Raw genomic sequence first — 24,763 nt, forward strand, 5'->3', positions numbered from 1 at the left:
GGAAGAGATGATCTTCCTAGGAACTCGAGTGGACCACTACGTCATCCAGGTAGGCAGCCGCATACGTGCGGTGGCGACTTACTTGGTTTTTCCAGTGTCCTTGGCTGGTACTGAACGTGGTTTTTTTTTTTGCCTCAAAAGTAAGAGCGACCTGCCAGTAGCCCTTCGTGGGATCTAATGTCGAAATAAAGTGTGCTTTTTTTACCTGGTCAATAAGGTCATCCACTCGGGGTAGTGAGTAGGCATTGAACTCTGAGACTTGGTTCAACCATCTGAAGTCATTGCATTGTTAAGAAGAAGCATTGTTACCATGCTTCCTTAGCCACATTGAGCAGACCGCAGAATCATCATCCAAACAATATTTTGAAAGGTGTAAAACCTGTAGATGCCTGTGGGGTTACCGCACTCCTCCCATATGTACCAAGGGTACATATAGGAGAAGTTAATCCCATTTTCGACCATATCATTTTCTTTAGTGTATGATTAAAACGCTATACCAGGTCATTAGTCTGATGTAGGTACTGTATACTAAGGGGCGGATCTGTTGGCATACATCCGATAACAGTTTAGAAATGAAAGGAGTACCTTGGTCTGTGAGGAGTTCTTTAGGTAAGCCCACATGACTAAAGAAGAGTACCAACTCCTTTGCAATGTTCTTTGAGGTGGCCTTCCATAGTGGAACTGCCTTGGAGTATCAAGTGAAATAATCCACAATAACCAGGATGTACTCATCGCCCTTAGTAGACTTGGGAAGCGGCCCAACCAAATCCATTCCAATTCACTCGTACAGGAAGCAGATAGCAGGTAATGGAATAAGGAGGACAGAAGTAGGCTTCCAAGGTGCATTTTGTTGACCCCCTGGGCATCTTTGACAAAAGTTTTTTACCCTTGCTTTAAGTCCAGGGCAGTGAAAACTATCCCTGAATTTTTTTTGTGGAAGTGTCCCGGGCCATTTATACAGTAGGCGACCCATAACAGCAGGATGGTGGATAGCTAAAACAAATTAGCTTTCAGTTTGTATGGGGTGCTGGCTTTATGCCCATGGCCACACTGCCTTCTTAAACATGACTCTTCTTAGTGTTTCAGATTTATTCTTGCACAAATGATTTCACGGCTTTGAACTCTGACTTTTTTTTTGACCATGTCTTTGCTTAGCATTCCTGCGCTAACGGACAAGGTAGCTGGAACTTTTGTTCCACCTTTTCAGCCACGGCTGTCACATCATTTGAATCCTGCCACTTTGCGCTGTTCATCTGTCTATCCCCTGCATTTGGGTCCTCCAGAGCAAGTAGGGATAACTGCAGGCTAAAGCAGAAGGCGCGCCGAAAGGTCGGGCGTGCCGAACGGTAGGAGGCCTGTCGAAAGTGTTCTCACTGGTGAAAGAAGCTTCTGCGTTGGCCAGTCAGCGTGCCGAAAGGTAGGGGGAGTGCCAAAAGGTAGGGGGAGTGCCAAAAGGTAGGGAGCGTGTCGAAAGGTTTCTTATTGGTGAATGGAGCTTCTGCGTTGGCCAATCAGCGTGCCGAAAGGTAGGGGGCGAGCCAAAAGGTAGGGGTGTGTCGAACGGTAGGGGGCGTGTCGAAAAGTTTCTCATTGGTGAATGAAGCTTCTGCATTGGCCAATCAGCGGTAATCCTATTTATATGTAAGTACCTATAGCGTGGAAGAACATGGTGGCGGTAATGCTTGGTGTGGTTAGTCAATATAAATAATTTTTTTTCCTTTATTTTCATCATTTAATTGTTCGTTTAATTGTTGTCGACAGACACATATTACTGTGGCATCGGACAGAAAGGAGTGTTCACAGATTTGAGTTTGACAGATTCTGTTCTATGGACTGCTACTACAGCATGAATGAATAAGCAGATTGGGTGGAGGGCTTATTATTATTATTATTTTAACTTGTAAAGACAAGCTCTTAAATGGAGCAGCTCTGCCTCCACATTTGAAACTAAATAAATGTTTTATTGGCTAAAATTGTCTGTTTACTAAATTAGTGCCACTTCAAAGGTTACTAAACTGTACTCTGTGTGCAGGACATAAGAAATTGGATGCTAATTAACTTCCTTCTGCTAAATCCGGATAAGACAGAAGTTCTAGTCATAGGACCGCATACAGCTAGGAGTAAAATTTTAGATCACACCGTAACTTTAGATGGCCTTTCTGTTCCATCAAATGCAACAGTGAAAGACCTTGGTGTGATTATTGATTCCAGCCTTTCATTTGAAGCACATGTAGATAATATTACCAGGATAGCATTCTTTCACCTCAGAAATATTGCCAGAATAAGAAATTTATTGTCGCTAAACGACGCAGAAAAACTAGTTCATGCTTTTATCACCTCTAGGTTGGACTATTGTAATGCCTTACTGTCTGGTTGTTCAGCTAGATGCATAAATAAGCTTCAGCTAGTCCAGAATGCAGCAGCGAGAGTCCTCACCAGAACCAGAAGATATGAGCACATCACCCCTATCTTATCTTCACTCCATTGGCTCCCTGTGAAATTTCGCATTGATTTTAAAATACTACTCTTGACATATAAAGCATTAAATGGTCTCGCGCCGCAGTACCTGAGCGAACTGCTAGTGTCTTACGATCCGCCACGCCTACTTCGATCAAAGGATGCAGGCTGCTTGTCAGTACCGCGTATTATGAAAAATACAGCTGGGGGCAGAGCTTTTTCTTACAAAGCCCCAAAGTTATGGAATAGTCTTCCAAATAGTGTTCGGGACTCAGACACAGTCTCAGTGTTTAAGTCCAGGCTAAAAACCTATTTATTTAGCCAAGCATTTTTATAAATAGATTTGCCATAGGTAAAGGAGCAGATCTGGGGGACTCATGGACGTAGAGTATTATGGTGAACTGGTATGTTTGGATGCTGTCTTCCTCACTCTCATTGATCACTCAGGTTTGCTGACGGTGAGGTGATTGTTTGCTTTACATGTCAGGAAGCCCTCATGTTTGTGTTTCCTTCTGGCTCTCCCTTTTAGTTATGCTGTCATAGTTAGTCCTGCCGGAGTCTCTGCTTGCACTCTACAGTTAATATACATTCACATTATACATTGTGTGACTGTGACCATACCTAACTGCCATCTCTCCTCTTCTTCTCTTTCCCCCCTCTTTCTTTTTCCTCTCTCCTCCTGTCCCCCCCTTTCACTCTTTCTCTTTCTCTTTGTCGAGCTACACATGTCGTTCCTGAGCTGCCAGTGATCCAGACTCCCTCTGCCCTCCGGACCTGTCTGACCCATCCTGGTGCCCCGCTTCTGGCTGAAGATCTCGTCACATGGATGCCCCGTGTGTCTCTCTGGGATGCGTCTGGTGTCTGGGAATGATTCTCTCTACCTAGAAAATGGTTCTGGCCTTGACTGGTGTTGGCAACTGTTTCTCTGGGGACTTGACAGTTCGATAGTTCATGACTGGAACTTCTTACAAGTCTACCTGGGTCTTCAATAACTACCTGGACTCCATATTAACATCAATTAACATCAGCTATTATAGCTGAACTGCCTCCCACCCTACACACTGTATAAATGCAGATAATTTACTGCTTTCTGTTTCACCCAAATGAGGATGGGTTCCCTGTTGAGTCTGGTTCCTCTCAAGGTTTCTTCCTATTACCATCTCAGGGAGTTTTTCCTTGCCACTGTCGCCCTCGGCTTGCTCACCAGGGACAAACTGACCATTTTGATTCATACAAATTCACATTTCATACAAACTTAAATAATTCTTTTGACTATGTAAAGCTGCTTTGCGGCAATGAAAATTGCTAAAAGCGCTATACAAATAAAATTGAATTGAATTGAATTACTCCTCCTGCTTATTGTGGTGTTTTATGAACCATATTTGTCCCTATCAGGCAATGTGTTTTTAGTGTTCATGCACTTTTAGTTAAACTACAGAAAAACAACTGTCAGTTCAAAACATTCTAAATGACTAATTCTGTAACTTTTTTTTGGTCTTGTTTAACCAATACAAAGTTAATAGTATTGCAAAAATGTTAAAATTACGTACATTTTATGAACAGCTTATGGTACTATATTCTTTTAAATAATTGTAATTTGATTTTGATTATGGGTTTAATACGGGTAAGGCTAGAAGGAATACAGCTCTAGCTATTGGGCATGCGCATATCAATCTAACGATATTTTTCACTCACTGTACAAAAATAAAACTTTTTGTACAGTATGACAGAAAGGATTAGGTTTAGACGTGAAAAACGATCCAATACAGTCAGAGCTATATATCCCTTCTAGCCACGACCATGACTTAAATGCGCGAGGATGACGTCAGGACCCCGTGGCAACACAGTAGAATGTTTAGAAAGGAATATTTGTAATATCTATATTTTACAAAAATATAATGGAATATAATATAGAGGCTTATGTTGGCTGCATTACTTAAACGCATTAGAAAGAACAATAGCGTTTAATATTAGCCTTTGTGTGAAACAGGCAACTTGCGCAACCAATTATAAAGACCTTTCGGCTCGCCCCAACCTTTCGACACGCCCATTACTCCGATCTGCAGCTACCCCTGTCTTCTCCAGAGAGGATAATCATTTTATTATTTAAATTTCATTTTAAAACTAGATGTAACCCTGGCCTCTGGCTGTGCAAGAAATACTAGAAAAAAAGGCTACACTCACTCAAGACACTTTCATACAAAAATTGCCCTATAAATCTTAAAAGTCCACTTCAAATTGTTAACTTCGCTTACACTTTACAATTTACCCCAAGGTCACAAATTCTGTGTTAATTAGTTTCAGTGTGTAATTCTTAGTAAGTGTGGCAGCATGCCTCAATCAGAGGAGGCATGACGCCTAACACAAAAGCATAAGTTTCTAGTGTGGCAATTAAGACATGCATCAAAAATACCACACATACTGTAGCACTGTTTCAAAATAACAAGGGTGAGTAAGGGCTGAAGTGCTTTTGCTAGCATTTAGATCACCAATCACCACTGATATTGTGCTTAAATGTGCTAAATACTTGTTGCATTATTGTCCCATCTTCATGCAGTAGAATAAGATCATATCAGAGTTAAAAAGACTTAACCAATCTTAACAAAGACTTAACAAAATTTAATTCTTGCAGCCAATCATAGTAAAGTGGTCGACATTTTACAAAAAAAGTTTGCCTGTATCTATTAGTGCTAAAATGAGCCAAGGTGCTGTCAACTGTAGTTTCACGTACTTAAATACCACTAGATGAGGAAGAATCGTGCATGGGGTTTGCGTGTTTTCCCTGTGCTTGGTGGGTATAGTGTGCTTTGTGGTTGTAAGCTGTCTTAAATTAGTGCCAAAATAGAAATAAAAAAGAGATCGTTGTCACTTGCAAAGAAGAACCAGAACTTATTCCAGCAATGTTCCACCCACCAAGCACAGGACAAACTTTCAAACCCTATGCACACAGACCCTAGGCTGGAATCGACTAATTGACCCTGAAGGTGCGAGGTCACAGTGCTAACCATTATGCTATTGTGACACCTGCTATAACCCCTATCAAACAAATTGAATAATTTATATTGTGCTCATTTTTTACAGATAAAATCCTTTCTAGTTAACAGAATTGTTTAAACTTTATATACTGTATCTAATATGTGCTTTTGAATTAATGAAAGTAACTAAATATGCCATTGTTATCACAACCTTCTCGCAGAAATCCAGGTGTGCAGATAAGGGCTTGGCATTCTAAAAGAGAACTGCAGTTAATGGATTGTGAAGAATTGGAAAAAAAAAAAAGTCATATGGTCCAGATTTACCCTGTTGTAACCTAATGGCTATTGTCGACTGTACAAGCCTGTGGAGGGTAATGTTATGGTCTGGGGTTGTTTCTGTCCAGGTCAACGTTCAGCAGTGTTAAAAGTTAAGCATTAGGTTTTTTTTGTCTAAAAGTTGGTTGTTTCGATTTCAACACTGAATAGTGGAATTGAATTTCTGGTTCTCCAAATTAATGGGTGAGTCTGTTATAATAATAACTTAATAGCTAACCTATGAAATTCCAGAGAACCTATAATCAACAACAGATTCAGTTAACCTGCTTTAAAGTGCTTGTGAAATTGGGTAATAAATACTGTACATATTTCTGTTCTTTTCTGTTTGGAAGTTGTAGATGTTTTTCTTTTTTTTTTTACTTAACATTATATTTTGGATTATGTCATCACTGTTTTATATGCCTTGTATGTGTTCTAAACCATGAGTATCAGACTATTAATAATTAAACTATTTGCAATGTGAACTGTGTTTTCGGCATCTGCTTTAATGGGCAACAAACACACTACCATGTCTGATTCTTGGCATGCATAGAAGTGCTCATTCATTTAACATACTGTTTATCCTGTGGAATGGGCCTGGAGCCTATCTCAAGTAACTTGAGACATAAGGCAGGGGTTACCCAGGATGTGGTGCCACCACATCGCAGGAAACAAGCACATACAGTACACACACATTCTCACACACTATGGGCATCTCTATACATCCATCCATCCATCCAGGAATTTCTGTAGTACACCTAGGAAGCATGGAGGCCAATGGTGATTACCATTGAATTTCCATTTTCTGACCATGGTAGGACATAAGGGTCAACATTCACATGCGCATTTACACACTACAGGCAATTTGGAATGACAATAAGCCTAATCTGCATGTCTTTGGACAGTGAGAGGAAACTGGCGCACCCAGAGGAAACCCACCAAGCACAGGGAGAACATTCAAACTCAATACATACAGACCCCGAGGCAGTAAACTAACCTGAGACCTGGAGGTGCAAGGCGACCATTAATCCACTGTGCCGCCACATGCAATTGGAAAATTCTTATTAATTTCACACACACAGACCTAAAAATGAGGGACACCTCAACCCCAAAGATGCAAGGTTACAGTTATAATCACTACACCATTGTGCCATTTTTAAAAATTTCAGCAAAAGGTAAATTATTAGTTAGCAAGTCTTCCCCACAGAGGGCTAACCTTGAGTTAGATATACTGAAAACTTGAGTTTCACAAAATGTCACAACACAAAATTTAGCAAATTTTTTAAGTTAACCATTTCAGTCTTTTGATAAATTTGTAATTAGTTGTAAATACAGTAGGAAATATTTATCCATCCAGACAATGCTGCAACATTTGTATGAGTATCCAGCAAGGACACCTGTCCTATAGGTTGTTAATGACTTTGTGTAACATCAACTACACTTTGATGATTGTACTTCTAATGCTAAAAAATAATAGTTGTTATTTAAAAAGTTACATTTTTCTGTTGATAAGAAAAACTCCTCAGGCAATTCACCTGAATTCATTATCAATTCTAAGATCTTTCATCAAAACACAATGGCTAAATAAAGCAAAATTATGTCAATAACTTTCAGTCAGTAGATTTCCTCTCTCCAACTCAGGCATACAGTATGTCCTTTCACTATCCTTTCCTAAGAACTGAAAGCCAATCTGCCCCAGGCCCAGTGGTGTCAAAAGCATTCACATTCATTACTTGAGTAGAAGTATAGATACTAGGGTTTAAAAAGACTTCTTTAGAAGTTGAAGTATCAACTCTTGATACTTTTTAATAAGCTTGAAGTACAAAAGTAAAAGTAATGTAAGGGGGAAAAAAGCATTAAGGATAAAAGCTTAGGCTGTGCCACGGCACATATACCTATGCATATACCTATGCCTATATACTGCACTAACACCTCATTAAAAAAAAGAAAAATGTGTTGTTTTTTTTGTTGTATTTTTTAACGGCCATAGTGATTTGGGATACTGTATATGGCAATTGAAAAAGAATGCATTTTAGTACAATGCAAATACATTAAAGAACCATATATGTGTACTACTGAGCATTAACATGTTTTATGGAGAAGAAGATATGATAACTAGTTGCCTATAAGTATTTTAATGGTGCAAAAAGTCAAACTTCAAATGGAATGTAAATGTACATTCAAGCTTAGCTGCAGGAATCTGTGAAGGCAACATACTGTACAAGAAAATTAGTGTACCTGTACATTGTGTAATTCAAATATGGTGGGGACTTACATGCATATGTTCTTTGACTGTCCAATTATCAGTTTATTTTGGGATAAGGTTTGTCGAACAATCTCTGAACTCTGTGATAGGTTTATTCTTAAATACCCCAATATTTGTTTATTGAATGATGACTACGACCTTAATTTAAACGTTTACCAACGTTGGATATTTCATACTGCACTGACTGCAGCCAAGAAGGTTATTTTCTCAATGTGGCACGAACCCACATTCCCAGCGGATAAAATGTGGCTTATAGAATTAAAAAATATTGCGCTGCTAGAGCGCTCTACAGCAAGGATGAACAGAGCTAAACCCCATACAATCAAAGCATGGTCTGAGTTCATTGAAAAACTTTCTATTATAATAACTAGATAGACTAAACTGTACTGTAAGGCAAATAGTACTACATCCCAGTTGTAGGTAGGTTGTTTGTCACCCTAGAATTTTTTTTTTTTTCTCATTTATGGTCTCATGTACTTTCTGTTAATGCAAACCCTGGCTTGTATATAGTTGTTGCTAGCTAGGTAAGCTGGCTTTGTTCTACAATTAATAAACAATCATAAAAAAAAAAAAAATTAGTGTACCGAGGGCAGGCTTTGTAACAATTACCCCCCTTGTATGGTTGTCTACAATAAACATTAGGGCTGTCAGAATAAATGGTTGATCCAAGTGATTAATCACAAAAATAAATAAATAAATAATATATATATATATATATATATATATATATATATATATATATATATATATATATATAATTCCTGTTACCTTCCTGAAGCTGTTACCTTCCTCGCTGGTGCTTGGTTGTGACATTTCGCTCGAATCTTAAGTCTCTATCACGGACATCTTCGTGGACTTATCACAACCTTATCAACCGAAAATGCTATTTTATTCAAACGTCCTTGCTGGAGTGTGTGACGTGACGTCATTTGCAGGTGCGATGGATCGCATACCAACCATTAGGGTGTCGAAATGGTATGTTTATACTTATCATCCAACCACAATCAAATTTGCTCTATCTGGATGGCGCGATTTATCCGGATGTTCTTTTTTTTTGTTTGGTTTTTGAATGACAAGCTGAAATAAAAAAGGAGTAACAAGGCTATTTTTAAAATGTTAGGAGTAGATAGTACAGATAATTGTGTGAAAATGTAAGGAGTAGAAATAAAAAGTCAGCTGAAAAATAACTACTCCAGTAAAGTATAGATACCCAAAATTTATACTTAAGTAATCTAACGAAGTATTTGTACTTCGTTACTTGACACCTCTGCCCAGGCCATCAGACAGGTAAAGTGCACACAAACTCTTCACAGCAGCGACTGACTGTGAACCTGACAGGACTTTCAGGATTCACCAATTTGAAGAAAAAATTTCAAGACTGTCTTCACTGGCAACACTATAGACCATCCCTCCTGACAGAATATCTTACTACAGCTGTGGGTAACTCATAAAAAGCTTCTAAGTCACACAAAATTCCTGAAAGAATGCTTGGAGGACATGCACACCAGCTAGAACATCAGAGTGATCTCTGATTAGTGCCGTCATTCAAACCAATAATCTGCATATCCAAGAAGTTTTTAGAGACCTGCCCTAACAATTACTGACCCATTGTTATTACACTTATCCACGGGTAGCCGAGGATGATGGGAGGAGATGAGATGGAGGTGAGGTGAAGTTAGAGCTGTTCCTGGTGTTGATCGATTATGAAGGTGATGAGTTGGGTCTGGTGAGTGATAGGGCTGGATGAGAGGGGCCGACCGTCCACCGAAGTGATGTGAACCGGCTGGGATAACGCCTCGATCTTCATCCCCAATTCTTTGGCATAAGTTGAGTCAATGAAGTTACCAGCGGCACCGGAATCGATGAACGCAGTACTTCGAACTCGTTTGTGGCCAAATTGGAGAGTTACCTGGACCGTGAGACGTGAGATGGTGGCGTTGGTCGTGGTGGAGAGGGCCCGGTGAGTCTCTCCTCGTACTCAACGGGGCTGGGCGTTTCCCGGACAAATGGACAGATCGCCCGGTGATGTGCCGCTGACCCACAATAGGCACATAACCCCTCTCTGTACCGTCGTTCGCGTTCCGCCACGGTCAGAGAGGCGCGTCCTAGTTGCATGGGTTCTCCGGCTCCGGTGTCAACCACGGCAGGAGGTGGAGATCCGACAGATCCAGTAGTAGGAGCGGTGAGAGCAGTAGGTGGTCGTGGTGCGGTGTAGGAGAAGGTGGGTGCAGGCGGCAGGGTCCTTGGGGCTGGCTTCGGGCGAGAGAGGATGCGCTGGTCAATACGAAGGGTGAGCTGGATCATTCCCTCCAGGGTGGCAGGAAGCTCTCGCCCGGCAAGCTCGTCTTTTATGCGCGGAGCCAGTCCCTCGTAGAAAGATGTCCGGAGCGCGGCATCTCCCCAGTCAGTCTGTACAGCGAGGGTCCGGAATTCAGCTGCGTACCGGCTCACGGACAATCCTCCCTGCCGCAGATGGTAGAGCTTGGTGTCGGTCTCCACCTCGCCCGCTGGGTGTTCGAAAGTGAGTCGGAGTTGGCGGGTGAACTCATTATATGAGTGCGCGGTGTCTGTATCCACCCGGAGAACTGCCGTGGCCCACTCAGCTGCCTGCCCGGATAGCAACGAGACCAGAAGCGCGATGCGTAGCCGATCGGTGGAGTACCTGGTGGCATTAAACTCAAACACCAGATCAAGCGCTGTTAAAAACACATTACACTTCCCGTCCGTGCCATCCCATTTATCCGGAAGTGCCAAAAATACATCGGAAGGAGGGGGGTGGGTTGGTGCGGCGCCGCGGCCGCCGCGACGGGAGGCCCGCTAGCCGCGCGATCCACAGTCGCCCGGAGATCCGCGTTCTCTTTCCGGAGCTCCGCGACCTCGCGGCGCAAGGCCGCGACGTCTTGGAGGCCCAGACGCAGATTAGAGATCTCCCCGGTTAGCTTGTTGATCAGCTCGGCGTGCTGATCTACCACGTCGCAGAGGCGCGCATGATCCGCTGGGTTCACCGCGGATGGCTCAGTCATTCTGTCAAAAACTAACCTGAGGTGACCAGAAGACTTAGCTTTAGCGGTTAGCCCTTTGTAGCGTGAATGGTAAACCCAAATGTGGAAGAACACAAGTAGGCAGGATAATCACGCTCTTTAATCTAAGGACTCTCACGAATGGGGAGCAAGGGAAAGACACAATCTAACCCGCGTTCTATAAATGCACACTCAATCAGAAAGCAAGACCAATAAAGTGAATACTCACGATTCGACGAACGATTCCGACGAGACATGGGCCAAAACTCAATGACTGAGCAAGATGCTATGGTTTGTTTACTCCTTTTATACTTCCTGGTTCGCGACCGCTTCACTTCCGGGTCCTAGTGCTGGTCGCGTTTCGAGTGTGCATGACAATATGGTTATAATGACAATAAAAGTCACTTGACTGAACAGTTGTAAAAAAGAAAAGTCTTCATGAAAAAAAAATCTTAATAGCTTATTTAAAGAATATGCATGTATCTGTATCTGTTGGAGCCATTCACTGGCACTGTGACACAGTATAATGGTAGTACCGGTGTAAGAGCCAGGTGTGTGTGTTGGCAATCAGGACAGGGACAGTACAGTATGTAATGCTGTGTCATTGATCATGGATTTGGCAACATTGGTGAATACTTTCAACTACTTTTTTACAGATAGAAGTGTATTTTTAATTTATTTAAAAATTATTATATAATACCTATTCTAAAGGTCTATTTTGTCTTTAAATGTAATTTTTTTTATAAAAACAATAAATCGATACAAACAGAAGCTATATAACAATATAGTTCATTCTTTGTACAAATAAAATAATTACCTATTGAACTTAAGTAGCTAGTCTAAATAATATTTTTTTTACAAGTCCTTGAGCTGTTGTTAGTGCTTGTTTGGCCAGTCAGTTTCCTTGCTGTTTTCCCAGACGCATTCATAATCATTAGTCTACTTCTGCCGGCAGCCACGTGCACACATAGAGATCAAAGGGGGCTTGAGCACCTGCCCTTTTTATTCCTGGAGAGAAAGTGCCCTTTTTTCTGGGGTGCTTTTTTTTTTTTTCCTGTTTGCGCACAGCTTCCCTGTCAAACAAATATATTTATTGAAGAATAGTATATCTAAATATCAGGTCAGGAGTTCTGAAGCAAACAAAAGTGATGAAACAAAAGATTAAACCACCAGTGCCTCAAATAAGGTTCGAATTTACTGCTGATTAGCCAAAGACAAATATATAGTTAACCTGTGTTTTGCTAGCATGCATGCCTCATGAGCTACTACAGTAGACTAGCTAATGTGTAAGGGATAATTGCTATATATTTTCCCGCTTATTACATAACTACCTAGAAAATAAATAATTATTTTGACACAAAATATTAAAAGGGAGTTTATTGATTTAAGCCCGATTGTATTGCTTCCGCTAAAAAAAATAGTACACTCCGTCTCTACGGTTAGAATCCTGTGAGTCCATAGCAAAGCTCTGTTCTTCATGTTCTGTTATACTCCGCACAGCGGTCTTTTATCAAGAAATAACAGACCGCATTCTACATTGAAATTCAACCAAGCCATAATGTAATAAAATAAGTTAGTAAGAGGCTTACTAAATAAGCTTAATAAAGTTACTAATAAGCATATATCATGGCATAAACTGTAATAATTTTATTAAGTTGCTGTATTTTTTCAATCAGTTTTTCAGTGAAGTTAACAAAATACCAGCAACAACCCTCTTCAGTTTAGCGTGAATATTTGTGTTGATTTAAAAGTGTTTTCTGATAACACCAAAATAAATAAAATGATGTAGTGCCCTGTGGAAAAAATAAACAAATGATTAGTAAAACACACCCCTCTGCTTGATGCAGTTATTAGTGGTGCTTGCAAAGCATCACTATTGTTATCTTGCAAAATTCTTCCGTACAAAAGTTTGGCGCGTAACTAGTCCCGCACCGTTTGTCATAGACCCATGAGTGAGGTGTCAAATCGTGCGGCTTATACGGGAATGGGGTGCTATGACTTTTATAAGGGGTGGGCGGTCAATTGCCCCCGCAGGGGGCAATTAACCGGCCAAAAAATCCCATAGACTTAACATTGAGGCCAACTTTGACGGATTGTAGCGCAGAGAGTGAAATTTGTAGAAACGTCAGATTTACCGAAGGGGTGGGTGGTTAATTGGCCCCGCAGGGGGCAATTAATCACCCACAGACTTAACATTGAGATCAACTTTGACTGAGTCCCAAACCGTTCGTCGTAGACCCATGAATGAGGTGTCAAACCGTGCGTCCCACTTTCGGGAACGGGGTGCTGTGACTTTTCTAAGGGGTGGGTGGTTAATTGCCTCCGCAGGGGGTAATTAACCGCCCACAAACTTAACACTGAGAACAACTTTGACTGAGTCTTGCACTGTTCGTCGTAGACCCATGAATGAGGTGTCAAACCGTGCGGCTTATTTGGGAGTAGGGTGCTCTGACTGTTTGAAGGGGTGGGTGGTTAATTGCCCCCTGCGGGGGCAATTAACCACCCACAGACTTAACATTGAGACCAACTTTGACCGAGTACCATGAGTGAGGTGTCAAACCGTGCAGCCCATCTTTGGGAACAGGGTGCTGTGACCTTTTTAAGGGGTGGGTGACTTAAAAAGTCACCCACAGACTTAACATTAATTTAACTGTGGAACCGACTGTCGTAGAGACACTCTTTTGCATGTATCATCATGCTCATAAGCCACGCCCCCTAGCACCTTCATTATCATGCTGTTAGCATGATGCTAACGCGATTAGCATTTTGCTAGCATGTTGCTAACAAAATTAGCATCTTGCTAGCGTTATGCTAATTTCATCAGCACATCGCTAGCATGATGCTAACGCTATTAGCATGTCGCTAGCATTATGCTAACTTTTCGCTAATAACATGTATAGAATGTTCCTAGCATCATGCTAGTGTAATTAGCATGATGTTTAGCTGATTAGCATGGTGCTAGCTTGATGCTAGCTATATTAGCATGTTGCTATCAAGATCCCATTGTCGTAGAGATATGGAGGGCCAGAGTTTCGCCACGGCAAGCACCACTCACATTTTCTTCAGGAAATGTACCTCTCTAGTTTTGGTTATTCTAATCTAAATATATACTTGAAACTAGTAGCATAGAAAATGTTTTCAAAACATGCACATTGTGGAATGGTTTCCTTTGCTGCTCTATAAACCTAGTGAATACTAAGAAGACCATGGTTTCTGTGTGAACTCATTATTTTGTAGACATCTTTTAAAAATTAAACAATTGAATGAGTTTGAGGAAGATAAAATTAACTTTTTTAATTCTTTTTTTAAAAAGGAAGTCAGTGTTGCGTTAATAAATATACTTTTTTGTTTAAAAAAAGAAAAAAAAAACGTAATTATGAGAAGTGCCCTTTATTTCACTTGAGCCCCTGCCCCTCAAAATGTCTGTGCACGTCCCTGTCTGCCGGTGTGAGGTTTTTTAACCCCACCTCCAATAAAATGGCGTATTCAGAGGCTCGCCCGCGATAGGTTGTGCGCGCACCGTCCACTACAATGCAAAAATATGTTATTATATTATGACTGAAATATAGCGCCTCAAATCGGCGTGCGTTTCGCACAGCACCACAAAGAGAGTGCTTATTCAACATGTATAAATGTGCATTCCTTGAGAAGCACCGGGCCGCGGCGCATTCCTGGGGCTTAAAATGCGTGTATCCAGCAGAGCTGTGGGAGACGGATTTAAAACTCCTATCTCTCACTTCCTCATTGGATCGGGAAATCCCTCTGTCCGCTCGCAAGCGCGCGCTGCGCTTCTTGTAAATGGGCAAGGATAAACATTCTCTCTCGCTCCGCGGAGATGGAAATAGCACCCAAGCACTAAAAAAAAAAAAAAAAACAGACGGCAGGTTCTGTCGGGTGGCCGGGGGGCAGAGCCTCAACAATGCTCTCTCCCTTTTTCTTAGCAATCTCCATATAAGTTAACCCTTTCATGGAGTAAGCTGTATTTATCCTTTGTTTTCCTGCCATCTACTTTATTTATTTGTTTAAATATAGTTGAGGTGAAAGCGCAGGGTTATATGATGACGCTCAGATAGAAGAGACGCTTCCAGACTATCTCTCTCCTGGGACATCATTCTCCCTGAAAAGCTAATACTTCCTTTCAAGCTGTGTAGACTTTTATCTTTCCTGGAGGGAAAGGCTTTTCAGGCGGCAGGTCTGGTTGTTGCTCCATTGCACACCATGACGGTTTTGCAGGTCTACCAGGCTGACCTGCTGAGAGACTTGAGTACTGGCGGGGCTCTTCAGTATAGGGCGTTCTGGAATTATGCCGGGCCACAGACTTATGGCTGAATCTCAGCGGCATTAAGCATAGGATTGCGCATTTCTCCTTGATGCCCCTATTTCGCCTTTCGGCCTGTTTGGCGATGTCGTTAACTTGTTCGCCACTAGGTTCATGAGGCGAAGTTATATGAACAAGCCTCCAGAAATTCCTTCCCCGCCATGCTCAAGAGTCGAGACTGTCGGCCACCCAGTCTTGACCGGGTCTTACGCTTGCAAGGCGTGAAACACAAGAAGAATGTTTTTGAGCCGGGCACGCCCTCGTAACGATTGGGGTGCGTCGCGCCACGCTTTGCAATCCACTTTAAAAGAGCTCAGACTGGCATATTGTCTTCTTCACAAAGAAGCCCTGAGGTTCATGTGCCCAGGACCATGGGGGTGGCTCCCCAATGGGGAGAGGCACGCAGAATTCTTTCGAGAATGAAGTGTTCTCCCTGGCACCCCAGGAGGTCGGTGTTTTTGCTCCGCCACCATTGGTGTTTCGGGCAACACCAGTCTCCAATAAAGTGTTAGCTCTTCGGTTTTTCCTGCCATGTTTCAGGATGCTGAACATCTAACATCTCAACCCCCTACCCCGTTTAACCGAGCCGACAAGACTTTTGCCCCTTTCAGAGAAACTGGCAGCGTGGAAACTACTGCCAAGCATATCTCCTTGGGTACTAAGCACTGTAGAGAGAAACAACAGGATGCAGTTCTTACATCACCCTCCGTGTTTTAACGGCGTGGTCTTCACTTCTGTGAAACCGGAACATGCGTATCTGCTGACAGAAGTTGCTGGGGAATGGGGCCATGGAACATGTTCCCCTACTAGACAGTGAGTCAGGCTACTACAGTCGGTATTTCTTGGTTCCCAAGAGGAACGGGGGGCTACGACCAATTTTTAGAATTTCGCAGGCTGTTCCGCTATCTAAAATAAATAAATACAGCTTCAAAATGTTGACTGTCAAAGTGATTGCTCTCAAATCCTACCAAGCGATTGATTTGATTAGAGGACGTTTACTTCATATAGAAATATTGCCACAACACAGGAGGTTTCTAAGGTCGCTTTCGGGGTCGAAGCTTACCAGTATCGGGTCCTTCCATTTGGTCTAGCTCTCTCACCCGCACATATATGAAATGCATGGATGTAGTTCTGGCGCTTACGACTCCAGGGCATCCGTATTTGAATTACATAGACGACTGGCTGGCCCAGTCTCAGTAGCTAGCGCTTTGACATCAGCATGTCATCCTAGCTCATCTTTGTTTCTTAGGATTGAGACCCAAAGCCACGAAAAGCGTGCTCTTTTCTGTTCAGAGGACAACACATTGGGTGTCACATGGGATTCGATCTAAGCGGGCACAGCTGTCTCCCGCTCGTGTCAAATCTATTCTCAACACCCTCAAGGAAATCAAGCTAGACCAGAAAGTGACCATCACTTTCACAGATCTTAGCTCTTATGGCAGCTGTATCCACGGTGACACCTTTGGGCCTTCTGCACATGAGAGCATTTTAGTTGTGGCTAAGAAGTTGTGGCTACCATGTCCTAGTGCGGGTGGACAACTTTATGGCAGTCTCATATATTAATCGCCAGGGCGGACTGTGCTCGCGCCGCTAAATAGCTAGCTCACGTGGCCCGTACATGGCCCTGGTTATGCCTTTATGCGCTTTTCCTGATAGCTCTGCTCCCGGGAGTCTTGGCAAGGGTCAACATCAACAGTGTTTGCGCCTCTTATTGATAGTGCCCTGTTGGCCGACCAGAGTGTGGTGCTCGGATCTAGTATCCCTCTTTAACGGCCTACCAAGGGTGATTCCAATGAGGTGGGATCTTCTGTCTCAGACGCAGGGGACAATATTTTATCCCCGGCCCGAGTTTTGGAACCTTCCTGTTCAGTCCCTGAACGGGACCAACTAAGTCAAGCTGGTCTTCCAGCCAGCGTAATTAAGACTATTCTAAGTGCTAGGGCTCCCTCCCCTAGAAGAGCTTATGCCTTCAAATGGAATGTATATGGGGTTACTGTGACATGGTCTCTTTTGTGGGTTTTATCTATCGTGCTCGAAGAGCCAATTGACACCGTTTTTTTTTAACCACTAGAGTCAGCGCCTCAGGTTTCTGACCTTTAAGATGGTTTTTCTAAGGGCCGTTACCTCTCTGAGAGGATTGGAGATCTGTCAGTCTCCCCATCCTGCCTAGGCTAGTCAGGGCCATTTTGCATCCTCACTGAACTATCTTTCGAAAATTCCATTCTCAACATGCACCCTACTGTTTTTGAAGCCTTCTGTCCTCCACCTTTTACAGCTTCGGAGCAGGAGAGACTTACTGTGTCCAGTACGTGCTCTTCAGATTTACATCCACCGCATCAGCCAGTGGCATAAGTCAGAGCAGCCTTTACATGTTTTGGGGCTGCAACCGGGGGGGGGGGGTGATGGCCGCCCCTACACTGGGTGAGAGATGCTATTGACCTCTCCTATGAGGCGTGGGCACTCACTAGCAGAAGGTATTCCCCTGCAGCAAGTGTGTGATGCGGCGCCGTGGTTCTTTCCGCACACATTTGTTAGATTTTATAATCTGGATGTTCTTGTCACTCCGGGCTCACAGGTCCTTGAGTCAGCTTCCCAGATATAGTTCTGAGACCTTCTCGGCTTTGAAGGTCACAACACGCTACACAACCTTGGGGTCCAGACACTTGCAGTGCGGCGGCGTTGGTATTCTCGTTCCCATAGCGTTTTCACGCAGCATCGAGTGTAGCCTTTGAAAGGGAACGTCTCGGGTTACTTTGCTGTAACCCTGTTCCCTGAAAAGGCGGGAACGAGATGCTGCGTCCCAATGCCGCACTGCCTACGTGACCGGACGTCCGTTCAGACAAATCAATCTGAGGAATGTTTCCGGTTCACTCCTATTTATAACCTGCAGGTGCGTCTCATCAGATGACGTCACCCGACCGAGGTTATATAAGCCAAAATTTGGCGTGTTTGATACACACATGCTTCACAACCGGCAACATGACAAGATGTTTCCCATAGCGTTTTCACGCAGCATCGAGTGTAGCCTTTGAAAGGGAACCTCACGGACCAGGGCACACCGTTTATGTCAACTGATGTTGGATATCTGCCGGCTGCTGCAGATAAAACAGCTTCAGACCTCTGTTTATCACCCCCAGACTGATGGCTTAGTGGAGCGGTTTAACCAGATGCTAAAAAGAATGCAAGCTTCTTTGGCACCAGGAGAGACCCAGTCAAACACACACGTTGTCTGTCAGAAAGGTCTCTGTTTATTAACAGCAAAAGATGGGGTTTATATATGTTTGACCAAACGCCTGTGCCATAAACATATGTAACTACAAAGAACATGAACCATTGTAAATGTCCTGGTGAGATCCTGAAGAATCAAAGGAGAGGAAGATAGAAAGGTGTCCATCCAGAGACAGATCACAAGATGTTGGCTCGAGTTAGGGGGAGAGGGGGAAGGAGACAGAGGGGGAGAGAGAGAGAGAGGGGGAGAGAGACATAAAGAGAGAATGGGAAGGTGAGCGTGGGAGCGTTGACACCTTAAAGAGCAAATGTAAGAGGAGACAGGACGATAGCAGCAGAAAAGATTTAACACGTTAACATCAGATCAATGAGGAAGAGTAGAAATTACTCCTTTATATATAAAATAATTCTAACAGTTGCCCCCTTAAATTCTAAAAGAATTTGTGAATGTCAATTAGTTAACATAGCAAGAAATATTAACGTGAAGAAGCAGAGATTCATAATTAGTAAAGTCAGCAAAGATGATAATAAGAAGGATGATAAAGAGAATAGATAGAACAGTTATAGAGAAGATGGTCAGGATTAAATCACTTCTAGAATCACAATTAGAAATAAAATTAACAGTACATAGGTCATCAGGCGTTGGCACAAAATACAATAAAATGTGGGAAAAAAACTAATACAAAGTTGAACCTATATGTGTGTGTGAAAAAGGTGAGAAGCGACGAAAGCCCCCTTTTGAGGTGCCTTCAGGGGGTGTGTCGCTCCACTAACCCTCGGTGCAGGCTAGGAGATCTAGTGAAGTAGTGGTCGATTATCTCAAGCAGTCAGAGTCGTCTGCGGTGCATTCTTCACACAGCTGGCGTGAATCCACTGTGGCTGTGAATCTGTGAGAACAGCTGTGCAAGTCACTGCAATTACAGTTGTAGGTGTACTGTAGGCAGCGTCCCCCACCTTCCTGGGATTCAAACTTTTCACCAGCACTGTATCACCTGGGATGAAAGAATGAGAAGGCTTGTCTGTAGGCAGAGGGAGAGAAGCAGAGACATTACCATGAACATTGTTCATTTTTTCAATGAGTGCTTGCGTATAATCGCCGACAATCACATCCAGATCACCTGTAAGGGAAACACCAGGGTTACCTTTTACCCAGGGGGTGGGGAATGGTTGTCCCATTATAATCTCAAATGGTGAAAGTTTGGTTGTAGAATTGGGTGTCATTCTAATTTCACAAAGCACAGAAGGTAACAGGTCAACCCAGTTCTTACCTGTATCCATCATGGTTTTGGTCAACCTATCTTTGATTGTTCTGTTCATCCTTTCTACCACACCAGAACTTTGGGGATGGTAGGGGATGTGAAATTTCCAATCAATGCTTCAAAATTGACAATTTTTGTGTCACTTTGGAGATGAAGGGCGTGCCATTATAACTGTCAATAGATGTTGGAATACCATATCTAGGAATGATTTCTTTAGCCAGAATTTTAACTACTATTGTTGCATTTTCTTTTGAGCATGGAAATGCTTCTACCCATTTAAAAAATCTGTCCACAATTACAAGCATATATTTAAGATTTCTGACAGGTGGCATGTGTGTAAAGTCAATTTGTAAACATTGAAATGGTGCTATAGGCATCGGCAAGGCATCATGTTTAACATGTTGTCCTTGTGTATTTGCGCGAGCACAGATCAAACAGAAATCTAAGAGAAAAAGTGTAGCCTGTTTGATATTGCGAATGCAGAATCTGTCCTCAATCATACGGATTACCCCCCGTTTTGCGACATGTGAAATACCATGAAAATGTCGCACTAATAACGGGAGGACAGATGCTGGAAGAGCTATATGGCCGGTCTCATCCCAAATTAGCATATCGCTGCCAGGTGAACACTTACAGTAGGACAAAAAATGTAGATCTTCGGGTGATGAATGGGTTTGCAAGAAGGCTATGTCAATGTCAGATGACAAACTTGGGACCGAGACATGGGACGTCAAAGAGAATACTGTATCCCTACAAACCTGTGGGAACAAAGGTGCTTTTTTGGCGGCCCATTTGGCAAATTCATCAGCTAAATAATTACCAAAAACCTCTTTAGAGTCACCAGATGCATGACCTTTGACCTTCACTATATCCAATTGTGAGGGAAGCCAACTAGTTTGTAAAAGATCAGTTACAAGAGTATCATGTGAAATAGGCTTTCCATTGGCTGATTTAAAACCTCGCGAAGCCCAAATCTTTCCAAAATCGTGTGTGACACCATAAGCATAACGCGAATCCGTAAAGATAGTAACAGGTTGATTTTTAAATAGGAGGCATGCATGGGTAAGAGCGGTAAGTTTAGCAGCTTGCGCTGAAAGAAGAGGCAACAAATAAGCTTCTAATACAATATTGGGCAGTTGACAAATAGAATAGCCGCAATATGTCACATTATCATTAGGCCTCGAACAAGAGCCATCAACATAAATATGGGTGCCATGCTCTAAAGGAGTGGTAGATAAATCGGAGCGTACTGCCGAGGAAGTGGTGATCTCATGTAAACAGTCATGATCAGCCCAGTTTGGTTGGGTCTGATCAGGGCCACAGAGTGTCATGAGACGGTGTAGAAGTACAGCCGGAGTTTTGGGTGTCAATATTGGTTTAATAGTTAGATTGTGTGTGGCACAAAGAATAGCTTCGTATCCTGAACGACGTTGAGCTGTCATGTGCTGTGTTTGAATATTATTAAGGATCGTTATAACTTGGTGAGAAGAGTGTAATATTAAGGGGTACAAGAGAACAATCTTTTTAGCATCCGTGACAATGAGAGCAGAGGCAGCCACAGCTTGCAGACAAGCAGGAAGTCCTGATGCTACAGGATCTAGGGTTTTAGATAAGTATGCAACTGGCCGATACTTAGAGATAGCTTGAGGTAACAAAAAGAGTCCTTCATCTCAGATGTCCATGTGATTTTGTCTGGTTGAGTGGAGGAGCATGACTGGCGCAATATCTTATTCATAGTCTTACTCATAGTAGTAACAGTCAGGAATGATCTGCCTACAATAGTTTATAAGTCCAAGAAAGCTCATCATTGCTCGCTTCGTGGCGGTGGACGAATCTCGACAACAGATTGAATGCGATCAGCAGATAATGTTCTCTGTCCCTGGGCGATTGTGAATTCCAGATAGAAGACCTGCCGTAAGCAAAATTGAAGCTTAGTGAGTAAAGCCTTGAATCCAAATCAGCCAGATGTGTCAGCATGCGCAGTGAATGTTTGCGACATAAGTCCTTAGTTTCAGCTGAGAGGAGGATGTCGTCGGCGTATAACAGAAGGCGGACTTTCTCAGGCAGGGTCAGGGAAGCCATAGCATCTCTTACAACAGAGGAGAACACAGCTGGAGAGTCTATGAACCCTTGAGGAAGATGAGTCCAGGTCAGTTGTTGGTTTTTAAAGGTGAAAGGGAATATAGGCTGCGTCTGCTCACTGACAGGGACACTGAAAAAGGCAAAACACAAATTAACTACTGTAAAATATGTATGATTTGGAGGTATTGACGTCAAGATGGATGGGACGTCTGGAACAATAGAACTGGCAGGAATTACAATATCATTAATATTGCGCAAATCTTGGGTAAATCTCCATTCTTTTCCACCTGCCTTTTGTATAGGATTATTATTATTATTATTTATTTGAGAAAAAGAAGGGACAATACATATTAATGAACATTTTCACAAATGTAAATATGTCAGATTATAGCCTAAGGCTAATTTCCATCTGCAGACCCCCTGGCAGATTGGTGTTACACACAAATTAATAAATATACACAGAGCCATAACAGGTGTATTGTGTGGAGATTGGGTAGGAACTAGGGCACCTTGTTGTATTAATGACAAAATCACTTTCTCAATGCCTGCCTCTTTATCTGGTAAAAGAGGGTATTGTTTACAATACACAGGTGTCAGTATTTTAAGTTTTGCTGTGTATGGTGTAGTGCAAACTGTGCCCACTTCATTAGCATGGGTAGACCACAACCTCGGAGGTACAGAAGACAAGTAGAATGGGATGACAATAGATTCACCAGTAGAATCAACCTGTGGGATCACATCAAAGAACATAGTCAGATTATTAGGGGTCTTTAAAACAGTTTTGCCCTCTGCAAAGGATATAGAACAGCCTAATTTAGACAGTACATCTCGGCCTAGTAAATTGAATAGAGATGAGGGTATCACAACAAATCGATGACGGAAATGCAAATTTTAATCACCTGGGCTAGTTAAAGGAAGTTGAAAAGTTTTAGGGCATGAAACTGGGACCCCATCAATCCTTACAGAGCTGATAGTGGATGCTGAAACAGGTCCGCGGTACTGAGAACCACTAAAAGAAAAGCATGTAGCTCCAGTATCTACCATAAAAGGATAAGGAGTACCATTGATATTTAACATTAAAATGGGTAGGTTTTTGTGGTTTGTGTTTTTTTCTATTATTTAGTACCAAGTTCAACATACTTACTGTGGGGTTCCTGCTCTGTGGGCAGCCCTATGGGCGAAATTCCCATTGTGTTTTAACATGTGTAGGCCTGGTTGGGCCCATAGTATCTGATGGGGTGGTCTTATGCATTTGGTGAGCCTGTGAAGTAGAAGAGACATACCCATTTTCCATATGGTTCTTTTTTTCTCTACAGTCACGTGCCCAATGTCCTTCTGCCTTGCAATAATTGCATATTGTCTGTTTGCATTGCCGTTCCCAGTGCTGTTGGACATGTTGTCGTGAACCATGATCATAGACAGCGGCAAGAGTTTGATTAGAGTTTCCGCTGCAAGTGGCGATAAAGGCACCTGCAGCATCCACATCGCGCACCATCCGTCCCAAGATTTGAATGTCAGGTTCATTTCCGGTTCCTGCTAGAGAAATTTTGAGAGTTTTGGCAGAATCAGTGTTCATATTATTAACAAAACGTAGTTTAAAATAGCTGTGTGAAATGTGGAGGAATATTATGACCAAAGGGAAGTCCTCCGTGTTTAGACCAAAAAGGCAGTTGCTGATTCACCTGATTCCTATCTGATAGATGCCACCTGTGAAAGATCACATGAAGAGTGATATTTCTTTACAAGAAAAGCTTCAATGAATGTCGGTAAAGTTCAATAAACATGTTATTAACATGTTTGTAATCTGCCCATGAATAATAAGCGCTCCATGTGTCCCCATTAGCATCAACCTCATCATCTATAGGTATATCATGTTTGTGATGAAGAGAGGGCACGTCTTCCTGTAGCGAGGAATCCGTCACCTCTGCTCCTGGAAGACGTGTTAAAATGCACCTGAAATCAGGACCAGTCAACTGTGAATAACGTGTTGTGCTTTTAAGTTGATCACAAAATAAGTGAACATCAGATAGTTTAGGAAGGCTAGAAACAATGCTGTGGATAGCAGATATGTAACAAACCATATGTAACAAAGGGTTATGCATAATTAGGTGTACTATAAGTGTTCTTTGGCCTTTGTAATGACTTATCTGCCACATTAGAGACAACACCTTTTGATTTTACCATACCATGGCCCCCACCTTGAGAGCTATGTGTCTCCATGGTTGAAGAATAGCTAGGGGGAGCAGAGACAATAGGTGATTCCACCTTAGTAGTGAGAACAGGAAAAGCATGTATGAGTGGTTTGGAGTTGGTGGTCAGTTTACACTTACGAATATTATCTTTACCATTTTTAGCTATCACATTTTTAGAGCACTCACCATCCCACTTCGGTTTTAAATCACGCCATGTAGTAAATGCTTTTTTCATATATTGACTGTCCCACTTTGGATCACCATAACCTTGATTAATTAAAAGATCAGCAGTAATAATGTCAGCATTGTCAAATGAACCTTCTCTTGGATAATGTCTCCACAAAATAAAAATTTATCTCCAATAAAATAAATAAAAGCAACTAAAGGTACCTGACAACAAAACACAACTGTGCCAGACTGTTCTTTCTGTAGCGTCTAGTTAGTATCTATAAGAAAATACAACCCATAGAATTCTCAAGATTATCAAAGAAAAAACCAATAATGCAGGAAAAAACATGACAAAGTAATACAACTAAGATCACAGTAGCCTTCACATCATATGCAGTTAAATAAAGTAAGCCTGCATAAAAACATAAAGCATGTTCAAAAGCCTTTAAGTGACAGAGATAGTAATTTATTAAGTCGTATAAT

The 24,763-nt window shown here is 42.2% G+C and overlaps 1 protein-coding gene across 1 annotated transcript in view; it reads right to left on the minus strand.

Annotated features, from left to right (window-relative positions):
• LOC128519672 (ADP-ribosyl cyclase/cyclic ADP-ribose hydrolase 1-like) overlaps window positions 1-23,405 on the minus strand; it is a 44,135-nt gene extending 20,730 nt beyond the window's left edge. Inside the window, exons 1-2 of the mRNA XM_053493490.1 lie at window positions 23,204-23,405; window positions 1,598-1,631 (exon numbers count right to left, since the gene is read on the minus strand). Of these exons, the coding sequence (XP_053349465.1) occupies window positions 1,598-1,631; window positions 23,204-23,405 (236 nt within the window). The remainder of the gene's footprint in view (window positions 1-1,597; window positions 1,632-23,203) is intronic.
• Between the last annotated feature and the right edge of the window lie 1,358 nt (window positions 23,406-24,763).

The sequence above is a fragment of the Clarias gariepinus genome, chromosome 3 (genome assembly GCF_024256425.1).
Source record: "Clarias gariepinus isolate MV-2021 ecotype Netherlands chromosome 3, CGAR_prim_01v2, whole genome shotgun sequence".
NCBI classification, from domain to species: Eukaryota; Metazoa; Chordata; class Actinopteri; order Siluriformes; family Clariidae; genus Clarias; species Clarias gariepinus.